Source organism: Macrotis lagotis, chromosome 2, assembly GCF_037893015.1.
Source record: "Macrotis lagotis isolate mMagLag1 chromosome 2, bilby.v1.9.chrom.fasta, whole genome shotgun sequence".
Taxonomy (NCBI): Eukaryota; Metazoa; Chordata; class Mammalia; order Peramelemorphia; family Peramelidae; genus Macrotis; species Macrotis lagotis.
Window position 1 is genome coordinate 316,760,551 of NC_133659.1, and position 15,881 is coordinate 316,776,431.

A 15,881-nucleotide genomic window follows, 5' to 3' on the forward strand; every position below is an offset into this window, starting at 1 on the left:
CCCCACAATGAAAAACAAAAAAAGAAAACTTTCTAATAAATATGTATTATTAAATACAACAAATTCCCACATTGACTATGTTAAAAAATATATATATGTACCAGTCTGTACCCTGAGTCTCCCCTCCATGTCTGGGGCTGAGGAGCAGAGGTTATTGTCAGTCCTTTGGAGCCCTGGTTGGTCATTGCATTGATCAGAGCATTCAGTTCTTTAAGCAGTTTGTCTTTGCCATGTTGTGGTTGTTTAAGTTGCTTTCTTGGTTCATCTCCCTTGATATCAGTGGGTACAGATCTTTCTGCTTTTCTCTGAAGCCCTCTGTTTCATCCCTCCTTATGGCACAGTAGTGTTGCCTTGTAGTTGTAGACCCCCCCCGAAGGGTTTCATTCTGGTTACAGGAGCTGCACAGGAAGCTGGTGACACAGTTCCAGCGGGCGGGCCCGGCGCTTTTCCTGGCTTCTGACCAAGAAGACTCCATGTACTGGTACAGCTTTCTGGCCTATCACATGGCGAGTGCCAACATGCAACAAGTAAGTCGGCCTCGCTTTGGTGACACAGATGTAGGACACAGTAACCTATGTATGACACACGTATGTTGTTGTCCACACTGTGCATGTATGTGGGCATATTTTAACTATCCACAGATCTCTCTCTTAATCTCCAACCTTTCTTTCATTACTATCTGATTGAATTTTTTGGGGAACACAGCTGTAAAGGGGCTTGTAGGCAGATTTGTTGGGATTCTCTTACACACACAGAGTCTTACAGTCTTACACACACACACACACACACCTACACACACACACACACACACACAGATAATAGGAGAGGTTTGGTGTCAGGGGGAAGCTCTCCTGACAGAAGATCAAGGAAAGCTCTAACATTGGAAAAATATAATTGACTATTCTCATTGCCAGCGTTATTTCAGTCCCTGTGTTGTCTTACCAAGTTGTAGGGATGTGTTCTACTCTGGATGGTCTTATACGGCTCTTGTAGTGATTGTCAGAATTAGTCAAGTAATTAGTCAGCATTTATTAACTTCCCACCCCTGAGACAAAAAAGGCCGTGGAATCCTGTATGGGCCATTGGCTTGGGTGAGCCCAACCTTCATTGTAGTTGAGCACCTTCCTTTTAGGGCTGTTGTCAGGATCCAGACCTTAAGCTACTAAATAAATATTAGCTATTCTTATTGTTGCTAGGGCTATTATTATTGTGCTTTCCCCCTCTTTTTTGTTATTTTCAGTAATGTGAGGGGGCCTTCATTTTAATTGGTAACGTGGTGCCCTCACTTCTTGAGATTACCAAAACTGAGTGGTTTCTCCATATTATGTTTGTGTTTCCTTTAGAGAGTAGGCAGAGAGAGAGTTTGATGTTGTGTGATTGAGAGGGTCAGTAAGGGGACCCTGGGCAGCCCCTCTAAGACTCTGTGTGGGAGAGTGGGGCTGACCTCTGTTTGTTCTCTGGGAGTTTGATACTTCATTGACATCACAGATTCAGATAAAAACTTTGTATGGTACCAGTTGTACTCTAGTATGTGCCAGCAATCATGGGCTCATAGATTGAGAGAACTGGGAGAGTCTTCAAAAGGCCTTCCAGTGATTTATTTTTTCTGTAGAAATTTTCAATGACTGGTTAATTATATCACTACATTTTTATTGCAATACAGTAATAAATTAAGCACTTAAAAATGGAAGGTGTACAAAGATTAAATTAAGACACTGTAAATTGACTTAATATTTGGTTTTTTTAGTGTATATAAATAAAGGTCATAACCACACTTGACATGTAATACTGTTATAATACAACAGTTAAACTTGTGGATCTACAACAGAAGTTGTCTGCAGTTGAAAAAGACCATGTTAAAACAAAACTACTGGAACTAACAGGTTGGGATTGTAAACAGCAACAAACACCCATACACCCATTCAGCTCCTGAGTATTTTAGGTTTTATAGTAAACATTAAAATGATTTCTTCCATCAACACTATAAATCCAAATTGGCAGATGTTGATGCACTTTGCAAATTATGTTGATTGATCGCTAATAAATGGGAATTAGGAGCAGGATGGGGTTGGATGGGTTGGAAAGTCTCTCAATTTGAAGTTTATATCACCCATATGCTAGCATAAATACAACTTATTCTATAGCCCTCTCACCCCCACTCCCACCTCAAAGAAACAGGATATGAGATATGTAATTTTTTGGATAATTGTTTTAAGAGAATTTGTAATGGCCAGATTTCTTTCAATTTGCTTTAAAATCTATTTATTTATTTATTTATTTTTAGTTTGGTTTTTTTTTTTTTTTTTTTGCAAGGCAAATGGGATTAAGTGGCTTGCCAAGGCCACACAGCTAGGTAATTATTAAGTGTCTGAGACTGCATTTGAATCCAGGTACTCCTGACTCCAGGGCCAGTGCTTTATCCACTGTGCCACCTAGCTGCCCCAAAATTTATTTTTTTAGTTTCATTTATTTTTATTCTGAATTTAAACACAAATAAAATGCAGCCCCCCTTTTATAGAGGAAGAAACTGAGGCCCAGGCATTGAGGTGACTTGCTTGGGTTCTCTCTCACCCAGTTGGTGAGCATCAAAGGCAGCATCTTGGCTGCCTGCTGAACTGGAAAGCATTCAATTGTGGGTTTGACAGAGAGGACCAGTGGCAGAGCCCCAAGGGTAAGGGGGCATCAGATTCCAAGTTGTATCATGGGGGGTAGTGGAGGTACCTGGCCTGAGGTATGTCCTGCTTACCTGGCTTGTTTACCTCACTTGATCCCTTGCTGGCTGTGGCACCACCCCGGGCCTCTCTGAGGCCTCTTTTAGCTCAGAGCCAGGTCCAACATTCGGTAGTTTCACGACAGTGACAAGTGGAGACAGAGAGAGAGAGAGAGAGACAGACAGACAGACAGACAGACAGACAGACAGACAGAGAGAGGGAGGGAGAGAGATTGTTTTGCCGGTTGCACGTCTGGTTTGCCTCACTCCCTGTTCCTGGTTCCAGACTGCTGTGGAGGAGTGAGGTCTACTCTGTTCTTGGGGGGCCTCCCCACCTGTTCCGGAGTCTGAGGCCAAGGGAAGCAGGGCATCATGTTGTGGGTTTTCTGTCCTTCCTCATTTCTGCCCTGCTTTCTCTGGTCAGAGATTTAGAAATGGGAAGAGGGGATTTCTGGAGCCTGGTGCTACAGAAGTGCAACTGTCTCCTTTGCTAGGCAGCTGGTGGTGGGCAGTAGCAGAGCTCAGCCAAGCCCATGCTTGTTCAGAAGAACAGGGTGCGGGAGCTGAGATGCCCCCCTCCCCCCAGCAGAGGTCCAAGGATGCTGCCTGGATCCCCCCCCCCCCATCTTTTTTGTTTCAATTGGAACTCGAGTTTGGACATTTGGTTTCTTATTTTTAAAATTAAGAATTTGATAGTCACTGCAGACTTAAATATTTTTCTGTATACAAAGGATAGAAAAAAAGAGGATTGTATACGAAACTTTGAATCTGCCAAGTACAACTTTTTTTAAAAAAAATTTACATTATTTTTCAATTAACAAACATTTATTCCCCCCCATTTAATAGTATTTTATTTTTGTCAATAACATATAAAAATGGTTTTCACCGTCTTCCTCCCCCAGACAACAAACTATCAGATACAAGTGATCCAGGTCAAGCATTTCTTTTCTTGTTCTTCTACCCTTTGTTGCTGTTCAGTCCTTTTAGTTGTAGTTGACTCTTCAAGACTCCATTTGGGGTTTTCATGGCAAAGATCCTGGAGTGGTTTGCTATTTCTTTCTCCAATTCATTTTATACATGTGAAAACTTAGGCAAACAAGGTGAAGTGACTTGCTCAGAATCATATTAAGATTCTGAGACTGGATTTGAACTCAGGTCTTTCTGACTTCAGGCCTGGCATTCTATTCACTGTGCCACTTAGCTGATCCTCTCCATCCCACATCAATTTTAAAAAAAGAGTGAAGCAAAGCCTTTAACAAATAGTTATAGAGGCAGCTAGGCCTGGAGTCAGGAGGACCTGAGTCCAAATCCGGCCTCAGACACTTAATAATGACCTAGCTGTGTGGCCTTGGGCAAGTCACATAACCCCATTGCCTTGCAAAAAAAAAATTCAAAAAAACAAACAAAAAAAACTAAATAGTCATAGTCAAGCAAGACAAGATGTGGTCTCAAGTCTGTTTTTTTTTTTTTTTTTTTTTAGGTTTTTGCAAGGCAAACAGGGTTAAGTGGCTTGCCCAAGGCCACACAGCTGGGTCATTATTAAGTGTCTGAGACCGGATTTGAACCCAGGTACTCCTGACTCCAGGGACAGTGCTTTATCCACTATGCCACCTAGCTGCCCCTCAAGTCAATTTTTGAAGACATTCGTTTGAGAGAGACATTTAGGACATCTAAACCCATCCTGGGATGCTGACCTCCTTTAAGAAAAATGATGGAAATCTCTTGTTTTTAATTTTTTGCCGCCTTTGCAGGTGCTCCTTTCATAGAGTCATCCCTTTTAATAAAGGGTTTTGCAATTGTTTCTGAGGTTGAAGGAGTATTAGTACCATTGGCACCTTTGGATTTTGTTGTTCCTAGTGAAAGCTCTGTCCTTAGTTGGAGGCCTTGCTCACATTTAGCATTAATGTGTCCAGGACTTTACAGTATAAATTTAACTTTTTTAAACTCGTGTAAAAAGAGTTTTACTGGTACATCAAAGCCACATCCATTATGTCTTTAGGTTGCTTTTGTCAATCACTGTCTACACCCTGTTCTTGGAAACACGATATGTGTCTGTATATGTGCGTGTGTGTGTGTGCGTGTGTGTGTATGTGTGTGTGTGTGTGTGTGTGTGTGTGAGACATGTGTGAGGGTATGTGTGTGTCTGTGTGCATATATGAATGTGTGTGAGTATGAGTGTGTGAGTATGTGTGTGTGGGAGAGGTGGGGTGTCTCTTTGGAGATCTCAGCTCTCGCCTCCTTTATTTCAGGAGCTTCGGGATCTCCTGTTTTCTCTAGATTGGATTAAAGCCAAGACTGAGCTGGTGGGCCCAGCTCATCTGCTCCACGAGTTCATGCAGTACAGCCACCTCTTGGATAAAAAGGTCTGTACCCGGGTGAAAAGGGAGAGCTTGACTAGGGGCTCCTTGTTTGATGTTGGGGTCCAGCTTTCTTAGTGGGACTGAGCAGTGGGAGGAAATGTCACCTCATTTTTCTTTTGTCTTTGTATCCCCAGCACGGTGTTTTGTGCATAATAGTCAATTAATAAATACTCATTGGATGGTTTTCTTTTTATTTTTTTCTCCATGTGAAGAGGTGACGGGAGGAGAGGAAATAGATTTTTATTGAAAAAAGTTAAATTTAAAAAAATCTAAATTTATTAATCTGTGTTCTTTGAGTGTCATCCTCTATAGTTTGTCTTCTTGGTTTTTCTTGAAGTTAGGGTAGGTTTGTGGGGCTTGAGATTGGGATGAGAGAAAAATACATAATGATCATTCTGGACAACTCTTTACACAAAAGTAAAACTCCCTTGAATGTAGGTACCTGGCTAATAACCAGAGTTTTTTTTTAAAAACCAGGCTGAGAGAAGTATAATTTTACATTAGTGGAGAGGAAAGGATATTTCCTTTAAGTGTAGAAAAATGACAAGATCACAGAAATAGTTAAATAAGTATCAAATTTTGCATCTGCTCACATTTCTAAGAGATTTCAATTTGCCATAGGATTGTACCATCCGTGAGAATTTTCAAGAATTTTTATCTCTCAATGGACACCTTCTTGGACGCCAGCCATTTCCCAATATTGTGCAGCTAGGTCTCTGTGAGCCCGAAACTTCTGAAGTGTACCGGCAAGCCAAATTGCGGGCCAAGCAGGAGGTCGATAAAGGGAAGCTTTACTTGGAATGGATGTAAGTTGGCTAAGACAGACTCTGAAAAGGGGTGAAGGAAAATCATGCCACTGATCTTTAAGCAGCAAACACTCTAGGAGGAATTTGGGGTTCTGAAAAATGTTTTAGCTTTTTTAAGAGCTGTTCTTTTTTTTAAAATTAAATTAAATTTTTTTCCCAATTTAATGTACAGTTAGTTTTTTGCATTGATTTTTTTATAAGATTTTGGGTTCCACATTGTTCTGCCTCCTTCCTTTCCCTCCCCTCTCCCATGGCAGCAGGTAATCTGATATGTTCTACACATAGTCATGTTTAATGCATTTCCATTAGTTATGCTGTGAAAGAAAGATCAGAACTAAAGGAATGAAAAAAACCTTGAGAAAGAAAAAACATAAAACCAATTTTTAAAAGTGAACATAATATGCTTTGTCCTCCTTCCAGACTCCATAGCTTTTCTCTGGATGTGGACGGCATTTTCCATCACAAGGATCACTGAACTGTTGAGAGGAGTGTATCCATCATGATTGGTCATCACTCATTATGCTGTTAATGTGTACAGTGTTCTGGTTCTGCTCAGCTTTAGTTCATGTTAGTCTTTCCAGGTTTTTCTGAAATCTACCGCCTCACAATTTCTTACAAAACACTAGTACTCCATAACATTCATATCCCACAATTTGTTCGGCCATTCCCCAACGGATGGGCATCCCTTCAGTTTTCAGTTCTTTGCCACTACAAAAATGCTGTTCTAAATATTCTTATGCATATGGGTCTTTCCCCCTTTTTTTATGATCTTTAACAGTCATTCTTGAAAAAGAATTCCAGCCTCTCAGACAATTCCAAGGAAGTCAGGGTAGGGAGAGAGAGAAGGGATCCCAGGGTCTGCGGAATGCAGGTCCAGCCTTGGAGAGACTCCCTGAACACGGAGAACTTTCAGTGTCTTGCCCAGGGTCCTTTAGTCAGGATCCTGGCAGTTAGTGGGACTTACTGGTTTCATGGCTGGCTCTCCAGGTCCATTCCAACTAGCCCAGTGAGTAGAAGAGGCAAAATGATGTTGGCCATGGAAGGGTTAGACATGGGCAGTAGTAAGAGCCTGGAACTGGAGTCCTTGCCTGTAAGCTGGGGCTGGTGATGTTGGCTCTGTAGAGATGCCGTCTCCCAGGCCCTTGCCAGCAGGGTCTGGCACAGATTGGTAAACCTTAGCTCTATCCAGGTCTGATCATCCTTTAAGAAAGAACAATTCTTTCCTCTTCCTTTTTGCTGCTCAACCTTTAGAAAGGAAGGTTCCCCCTCCCTTCCCCCTCTGGATCTCTTTCCGTCAGCCTCCTACAGTAACCTTCACCAGAGTCGCTTCCTGGCCCTCTTCAGTTCTCCCAGTTCCGTGGCCTTTGTTCTGGACTCCCAGGACCCATTCTCCCTGGACCTCTTCCTCCAGACCTCCCGCACCTCTCTGGTCTCAGTGACCCCAACTTTCCTTCTCCCCAAGCCTGCCACTGGTTCCTCCTTCTCTTGCACGTTCCCCACGGAGACTGTCGGTGCTCTCCTGGCTCTCCTCTCTCCTTTGCTGTCTCTGCAGCTTCCATTTCCATATACCCCCCCCCCCCCCCGGCTCCAGAGTGGGGAGGATCTCCTTGGTCCTCACAGCTGCCCTGGGATGTGAGGCCTCTGATGATTCCCACTTTATCTTGGAGGAAGGTGAGGCAAGCAGGTGTTGAGTGACTTGCCCCCCATCTCCTCAGTATATGGGGCAGGATTTGAAGAGATGAGCTGTCCCCCAGTTGCCTGTTCAGCGGCTCCGCCAGTGCCTTCTGCCCCTTCTTGTCTCCACAGGCAGCCCTCTGGCTACACTCCTTGGGCCACAGTCTGTGGAGCCTGGCTCAGCTCCAGGGCCCCGCTCTTCTCTGGCTCTGGCTGCCCAGGCCTTCCTGTGGCCCCGAATCCATAACCCGGGGTCTGGTTAGTACTGACCCCTCCGTGCACTTGTTTCTCAGTGGCAGATTGTAGGGATGACAGCCGGCCCTGGCCATGACCTCCTGAGTTTGGTAAAGGGAGGACATGGGTGATTTTATTTGACATTCATTCTAAACACTGTCAAATAGGTACTGTTATTAACCCCGCATTACAGATGAAGAAACTGAGGCTGAGAAAGCACCCAGTCATCCTGATTCCAACCCAGGGCATCCTGTTGGCCTCTCTGTGTTTCCTAGAGGAGTAGATGAGATTGAAAACCAATTGTGAATTTTTTGGGGGGAGAGATTTGCTTACACAATTTTTTCTGTTCATTTATTATTATTATTATTGTAAATGTACAATTGTGTAAAGAATCTCAGTCTTGTCACTGTGGGGAGCTCCTTGGGCGGGAGATGCCCTTCACAAGTCAGATCACAACCAGTCTGTGCTTTTATCCATCACGGAATCACAGATCTCAGAGCTTGAAGGGACTTTGGAGGCCGTTGTGCTAGACTCTCCTCAGGGAGTGGGAGCCCCAAGGTCTGGCCACTGCCCCATCCCAAGAGCACCCCATCCCAAGAGCACCCCACCGGGTGAGTTCATCTCTGTGCTGAGCTGCCTCCTCAGATCTTCCATGTGATTAAGTGACGGAGAGCGCGGCTTTGGACACCAGGCTATTAAGCGGCTCTCCCTGGGTCTTCCACCACCTGCGCTGTGGCCGCAGGAGAAGCGAGCCCGGGTCTTCCTCCTCCAAGGCTGTCTCTCATTTTAGTATTTTTTTTTTTAATAAATTGATATTGTGAACATCAGCAATCAAACCTGAATGAAAAGTCAAATGGTTGTTGCCTAATTTGCTTCTATTAGAATGCATTTCCTGGGACCCAGCACCTGTTGGGTTTTTTTATGTGATCTTGGTGAATTTTATTCAGAGAGGAGAAATACATTTCTGAAGAGGAGAAAACAGATTCCTCATTTAGTGTGATGGAATGTAATTCTGTTACTACTGGGAAGCATGGTGGCCAAGAACCCTCATTTATTGAGGCTTCTCATTTCCTTCTTGGTGTCTAGAAACAAAAAAACCATCAAGAAACTCTCCCGGTTAGTGGTTCGCCCCCACACAGATGCAGTTTACCACGCCTGCTTTTCAGAGGATGGCCAAAGGATCGCGTCCTGCGGTGCCGATAGAACCCTCCAGGTGAGAGCAGTCTTCCTGGCGGCCCTGCTGAGGCAGGGGCATGATGCCCACCCTGAAGGAGGAGGTGGCACTGGTCCTGAAAGGCCTGTGCAGGGGCATGGCACGGCTCTTGGGCACCTCACGCCTTCTTTTCCTCTGGTGACTTTTAAGGACGGTCTTGTCTTTGGAGTCTCCCCCTCCTCTGTCTGACATGCCCGTGAACTTGTGGGTAGGCAGGGAGGGGCTTTTGCACCTCCTCGATTTAGCTCCCTGTCAGTCTAGCCGTCCACCCCCAGATCCCTGGGCACACAAAGTTCTGTCTTGCCTCTTCTACCCACATCTGTTTTCAACTCCACCATGAAAAATGGGCAAAGAGCTGGCAGGATTATAGGGCAGATGATAACACCAGTGATTTCTGCTCAATGTGCCAGCATCAGGGGGGACTGTTTTATGTTTGGAAGTCTTTTCAGGATGTCTGGTGGGATGATTATGGGTGAAAGTTGACTCTGCCTCTTGCTTGTAAACCCCATCATCCTCACCCTCCCTTGTGGCAAAGACCAGTCGAGCTAAACCTTGCAGCGCTCTGATTGGGGGGTCCCATTCTGTTCTCCTCCCCCCAGTCGTCTGCCCTCTGAGGTCCGGAGGAGCCCTTCAGTGGAGCGGCTCTGCCTGCTGGTGCCAGCTCGGGGCTGCTTCATGCCTTTTTTTTTTTCACGTTCCTCTGAATCTCTGATGTTTGTCATTTCTAATAGAAAAATAATCCCCATTTCTCTAATCGTTGGACAGTCCCTTTGTTTCTTGGTTGTCTGTGTGTGTGTGTGTGTGTGTGTGTGATAAAGAGTGTCATTAGGGATGTCTGGAGTCTACCAGACATGGGAGCTCTGAATCTAAGGGTCTTAACTCTTAAGTTTGGTGATTTTTGTACTGTGATTCCACATGATTCTCATTCAGTTTTCAGTAAAAGTGGATATTCTTGTGATGGTGGCTTCAATTCTGAAGGATACAGGATTAAATGTTTTCAAATTTTAATGTTATTTTTAGAGACATGTCTAGGTGGATAGATGGTGACGGCTTTGATTTTGAAGAGCCCAGGAGTGAATGTTTTGAATTGTAGTTGAATTTTTATAGACATTTATATGGTGGATAGAGCCCTGGGCCCAGAGGCTGAAAGATTTGACTTCAAATTTTTATATAACTTATTAATTCTTGTTGTGAGCCTGGACAAATCATTTAACTGTCTGCCTTAGTTTCCTCAACTGTAAAATGATGATAATAAAAACCCGTCCTTCACAGCATTGTGGGGAGGCTTAAATGAAGTAATATTTATAAAGTGCTTTATGAACCTTGAAGAGCCGTAGAAATGGGACTTTTGATTGACCCTCACCTGTGATTTCCTCGGACCAGGGGAATGTCTGGTGAAGAAGCACCCTCTAATGCAGGTCTGAGCTTGCTCAGTGATGGAGGGGTCCCTTTGATTGCCTGCTGTTTCCCCATTCACATGTGAGCTCCGGGAGGGCAGGCCCTGGTTTGGTCTTTATAAATCCCTTGCTTAGCCCGGGCTTGTTGATTGATGGAAGTAACTTGAGCAGAATCAGTGTGTGTGTGTGTGTGTGTGTGTGTCCAGAAGTCAGACCCCTCCTGTCTCTGAGGCCTGCCCTTTCTAGTGATCATGCCATGAGACTACCCTGGCATTGTCGTCATCATTATTATCAATTCTGATTTTTCCTGACATGTGTTTCCTTCAGTGTCCTGCATGGTCAACATTTCACATTCCACAGTCACGGGTTGAGCTCTTGAGGCCTTGCCCCCCCACCCCAGGGAGAAGTTTCTGCTGGGTGGCCTGGACCAAAATAATTCCCCTAAAATTAGCCCTTCTCTTTGCTGGACTGGGCAGATGGCCCAAAGAGAGCTAATAAGTGACCATGGGTCACGTCAATGAAGGAAGAAATCTCTTTCCCAGAAGAAATTAATCTTTTTGAATTGTTATCTGCCAGCCTTGATTTCCCCTATTGAAACGCTGCTATGAAGCTGGGTCTCATAGCAGGCTCTGTCCCCTCCTCTCTGCTCCCTCCTTCCTCACCCCGTGGCTCCATAGGGCTGACGGTCAGTTGTTTGATGCTCCCGCAGGTGCTGAAAGCAGAGACAGGAGAGAGCCTCCTGGAAGTGGAGGCCCACGAGGACGAGGTGCTCTGCTGCGCCTTCTCCAAGGATGGCAGGTTCATCGCTACCTGCTCAGTGGATAAGAAAGTCAAGGTAGGCAGGTGCTGTGCCTTACATCATCATGTGAGTAGAGAGCCAGTGGAGGTGGGGAAGGCAGGTGGAAGGTACAGTTCACTGAAGTTGGAGCCAGAAGATGTGGATCAAGCTATGGTTCTGCTACTTACGAGCTAGGTGATATAAAGAGATCAATGACAGTTTATTACAATCGACCTCAGTTTCATTATCTATAAAATGAAGGGTTTCAACTAGATTAAGGGGGAGTACTTAAGGGGACCAATCTACAGACTCCTCCCATCTTTGTTGTTGAATAATATAACAATGAGATCTTTATTTTCTCTAGTCTTTAGCATTTCCTTTACTCAGGACTTTTAAAAGATAATGATTCTCAGAAGGGTTAAAGGCTTCACCAGATTGCCTGAGGGGCCCATGATATTGGAAAGGTAAAGAGCGTGTAGCTGGGTGGTCCTCAAAACTTCATCTGACTTTAAATCCCACCTTGTAGAGATGGATCTGCTAGGCCTGCTGCAAGATGGCGCTCTAGAAAGGGATTTCATTGGTCCGTGGAACATCCAAGATTCCACAGTTTTCAGAGGTGATTGGAACTCTAGCGACAAAGATGAATCTGCTTATTCTTGATATTATTCCTCTGAGTATACTTTTAAAGGTGAAATATTCATTTGTAATTGCCTTAGTCAGAGTCGTTCCCTTGTGAAAGCATCGGCCCCTCTTCGGTGTGTCAGTCCATCACACCAAGTGTGATGTGTGGAAGGGTTTCATTTATGTGGAGTCCCCATGGATCATAATCAAAATACAGCTTGTCTGGCGGTGACAAAGAAGTGAAGGGGGGAGCACCTGGAGGGCCCTCACCTGTGAGGGCTCAGGGCAGACCTGACTCCTCCAGGGGAGGCTTGGACCTTGGGGCTCCAGCCACCTCGCTGCAGATGCCCTCGGGCAGTGCCAGCTTGTGGTCACTGAGGTGGGGCCGAGCTTTGCTTCTTTGCCCACAGCTCAGTCAGCACCCCTTGTCAGAATGCTTGATTGTGTCATCTTCAGCTTCTGTTGTGTGACTTGGAGATGACTGGCACAGTGACAGAGAGCACTGGGTTTAGAGTTGGAGGGTCTGGGTTCCGATTCTCTGGTACAAGTTACCACGTGAGCCTGGGCATACCATTTGACTTCTCTAGCCAGACCTTTGTTTGGTCCTCTGTAAAGTGGGGTGACTAGGGTTCTTTATTGTGTCGAAGAACTTTGGCAGTCTGGTGAGCCCCTGGACCCCCTTCTCAGAATCACTTTTTGAATAAATAAAATGATGATTACAAAGGAAACCAATTATAATGAAATATTGTAATCAAAATATTTGAAGAAATAGGTCTGTGGACACCTAAGAACCTGTGACTTAAGGCGTCCTGAGGGCCTTTCTGCAGCTCTTCCATTATGATTGTTTAATCTTTCTGAGCCCTGAAGTCATCTGGCTCCTTTGGACTTCAATTTCATCATTTGTGAAAAGATTCAGTCAGTGAGTCTTTAGGAAGCTCCCCCATGTGCCCAAGGGCAACGAGGGGCACAGTGAATAAGGTGCTGGTTCTAGTGTCAGAAAGACCCGAGTTCAAATTCAACCCCAGACACTTAACAGCTGTGTGACCCTGAACAAGATATTTCACCTGTTTACCTCAGTTTCCTTTTCTATAAAACAAACTGGAGAAAGAAACTGCGTATCTCCAGTATCTTTGCCAAGGAAATCCCAAGGAGGATCCCAGGAGAGTCAGAGGTGACTGAAACAATGATCCTTAGGCAGGGGCAGGTTTTGCCTCCCAGGAAGCTGAAATCCTTCCTGAACTTCCTTGGGGGCATTCTTAGTTGTCATTCATTCACAGGATGTCCTTATTCTTGATATTATTCTTCTGTGTATATGTTTAAAGGTGAAATGTTTGATTTGTGGGGGTGCCATCCACATTTGGGGGACTGTGCCTGAGTTCAAATCCAGCCTCAGACATTAGTAACTCTGTGACTCTGGGCAGGTTGATGAACTGGTGTCTACCTCAGTTTCTTCATCTGTCAAATGGGACAATATCAGCACCTACCTCTAGAGTTGGTGTGAGGCATCAAATGAGGGAATAATTTATGATAACACTGTCAGCACATCATGAAAAGAAATGATTAAAGGCAGGAAAGGACCTTAGTTCAGTGATTGAATCTTAGAGATGCAACAGCCCATGGCAAAGAGCTTTAGGCGACTTCTGCATGACTTGGATGTAGTGGGGGGCCACGTGAGGAGTGGAGCCCACCAGACCCAGGTTAGGACTTAAGTCATTGGCAGCACTCAGCTAGAGCTTCTCCTTCCCTCCCAGGTGCTGGCCATCTTGCAGAGGTTCTCTATTTATCTCGTCTCTTCCTCCTTCCTTCTTCCCCCCACCTTGGTCCCCCCATTTCTGTCCCCCATCTCCTCCTCTCTACATGGCAACTATCTATACATTGTCTCCTTGAGGGTCGAATCCTTTGTTTCTCTCATTTTATTGGCTCGGTTTATTGGAAGCAATGGCTTGGCGGCTCATTGCCAAGAGACTCCTGGGGTGGTCCTGGCTTTGCTTCCCTTTGCCCCTGAGCAGACTGATGCTTATGTCCTGCCCAGGGCCGGCTCCACCCATGGCATGGATGAGGGTGTTGGGTTGTCTTAAGTCCTGCCTGGTTGCCTCAGCATTTTTTTTTTTCATCCATTTAGATTTGGAATTCAAGGACTGGGGAGTTGGTACAGACCTACGATGAGCATATGGAGCAAGTCAACTGCTGCCATTTTACCAATATGGAGCACCACCTTCTCTTAGCCACTGGATCCAGTGACTATTTCCTCAAAGTAAGTGTGAATGTTGAGATGATTTTTTGAGTAATTTATTAGTATTGAAATCCATCCCTCAGTTTCCTTATATTTAAACATTGGATCATCAATTTAGAGGTGGAAGGGACTTTAGAGTCCCTTTACAGAGTCATTTTACAAATGAAGAAACTGAGGCAGAGACATTAAAGACTTGTCCCAGGGTTCCAGGGGCAAGGTGGGATTCAAACTTAGGTTTTCTTAAGTCCAAGCCCAGTGCCCTATCTACTATACTATAGGGTATGTCAGTATTTGGTAAGGCCTTGTAATCAATAATCATTTATATTTATGTGAGAAGGCTGAGAAAGGCATGGAGAATTTGAAACACCGGTTCTATTCCTTTCGAGTTCTCTCCGGGTCCCAGAATGACAAGTTTCTTCCCGTGGGCTGACTGCAGTTGAGTTAATGGCTCAAAGATTTGTATTGAGGCTAACTAGAAATACCCCTTAGTTAGGGGAGTTAGATAACAGCTTCTGTTACAGATTGCCTTTCAAGACATCTGTGGGTGATTCTTGTTGCCGAACTGCGCCTTCCATTAAATACCAGACTCCAAGGCAGAGGTGTCCCATTGTGAACTGGTTGGTTCAAGCCTCTTAGAACTCTGACTAATGGGCGAGGGAAGTGGACTGCTCCCCAATGGGATTTCTCCTCGAAGCCCTGTCCCGGCTCTGGGTGTTCTCTAATTCCTGACACCCCTGGCATGTGATGAATTAAATATCTTAGCTTAAGAAAAAAGGAAGAAACCAACCTAGTCTTGGTGTAAAAGGAGAAAAAGCTCCTGCCTGTTGGGCCTATTTGGGCTGGGCTGCTTGGTGGTGGGCTCTCTGGGGCTGGAGGTCTTCGGGCAGAGGCTGGTGGTGAAGGCGATTGCTGCTCGGCTTGGGGCTGGATGCATTGGCCTCTGGGGTCAGCCCTGGGTTCTGCCCGAGGCTTGTGCCCCCAGCGAGCCTTCTTGTCTCCGTTTCCTCACAGCTCTGGGATCTGAATAGGAAGGAGTGTCGGAACACCCTGTTCGGTCACATGAATGCCGTGAACCACTGCCGATTCTCACCAGACGACAGATACTTGGCCAGCTGCTCAGCAGATGGGACGTTGAAGGTGGGCTTCTGGGGGGCTGCGTTTCTGTTTCCCACCACCTTTCCCCGGAGCACAGTCCCCGTACCTGCCGCTCTTAGTCCTGACAGACTCCCAGGAAGAGTTTGCAGCCTTTTCTTGAAGCATAGACTTTGGTGCCATCAGCCAAAGTGCATTTGTAAATGTATGGGATTGGCACTTGAAGGGACTTATAGAGGCACAGGGACCTGGATTCAAGTGCTGCTGATCCCGTGTCTTGGCTGTGTGATCCTGGGCAGGTCACCTCCCCGTCGATCCATCCTCCCTGCAGTCACGGAGGGCGTTTCCTTGGGGGAGTTCTAGGATAGGGAGCTCACTCGTCTGGTCCGACAGTCACAGGGATGCGTTAACTCACAGAATACTTGCCATATTCCTGACTTGTCCTTCCACCTTGGCCCTTCTCTGAGGCATCATTGTCACGGTCACTCCCTTTCCTCTCCATAAAGTGGGCCGCTGGCCCACCCCATGATCAAGCACAGCATCTAGCGCTGTGGCCTGGAGGTAGTGGGCTTGGCTGGCCAGGCCTCTGCCCCCCACCCAGCTTTGGCTTCATGGCCTTGGATCTCTTTGGGGTCCTTCAGATCAAACCATCTTGCTGACTTGGGCATCCGTCCCTTCTTTCCCTTTCCTCAGGCTTGAGTGCCATCCTTCTGCAAATGGTCCTTTTCCTCCTAGTCTTTGTTCTTTAAAGGGCTCAGGGCTG

The 15,881-nt window shown here is 45.5% G+C and overlaps 1 protein-coding gene across 4 annotated transcripts in view; it reads left to right on the plus strand.

Moving 5' to 3' along the window:
- APAF1 (apoptotic peptidase activating factor 1) overlaps positions 1-15,881 on the plus strand; it is an 85,144-nt gene that overhangs the window by 25,714 nt on the left and 43,549 nt on the right. For 2 of the 4 annotated variants that reach the window (XR_012476286.1, XM_074226650.1), the window contains exons 10-16: positions 396-527; positions 4,960-5,073; positions 5,692-5,876; positions 8,871-8,997; positions 11,104-11,229; positions 13,916-14,047; positions 15,038-15,163. Coding sequence is in view for 3 of the 4 variants with exons in the window: in XM_074226650.1 (XP_074082751.1) it covers positions 396-527; positions 4,960-5,073; positions 5,692-5,876; positions 8,871-8,997; positions 11,104-11,229; positions 13,916-14,047; positions 15,038-15,163 (942 nt within the window). In the remaining variant the exon portion in view is untranslated. Of the gene's footprint in view, positions 1-395; positions 528-4,190; positions 4,925-4,959; positions 5,074-5,691; positions 5,877-8,870; positions 8,998-11,103; positions 11,230-13,915; positions 14,048-15,037; positions 15,164-15,881 lie in introns of those variants that run through there. The other 2 variants (XM_074226651.1, XM_074226652.1) reach the window with 2 other exon arrangements.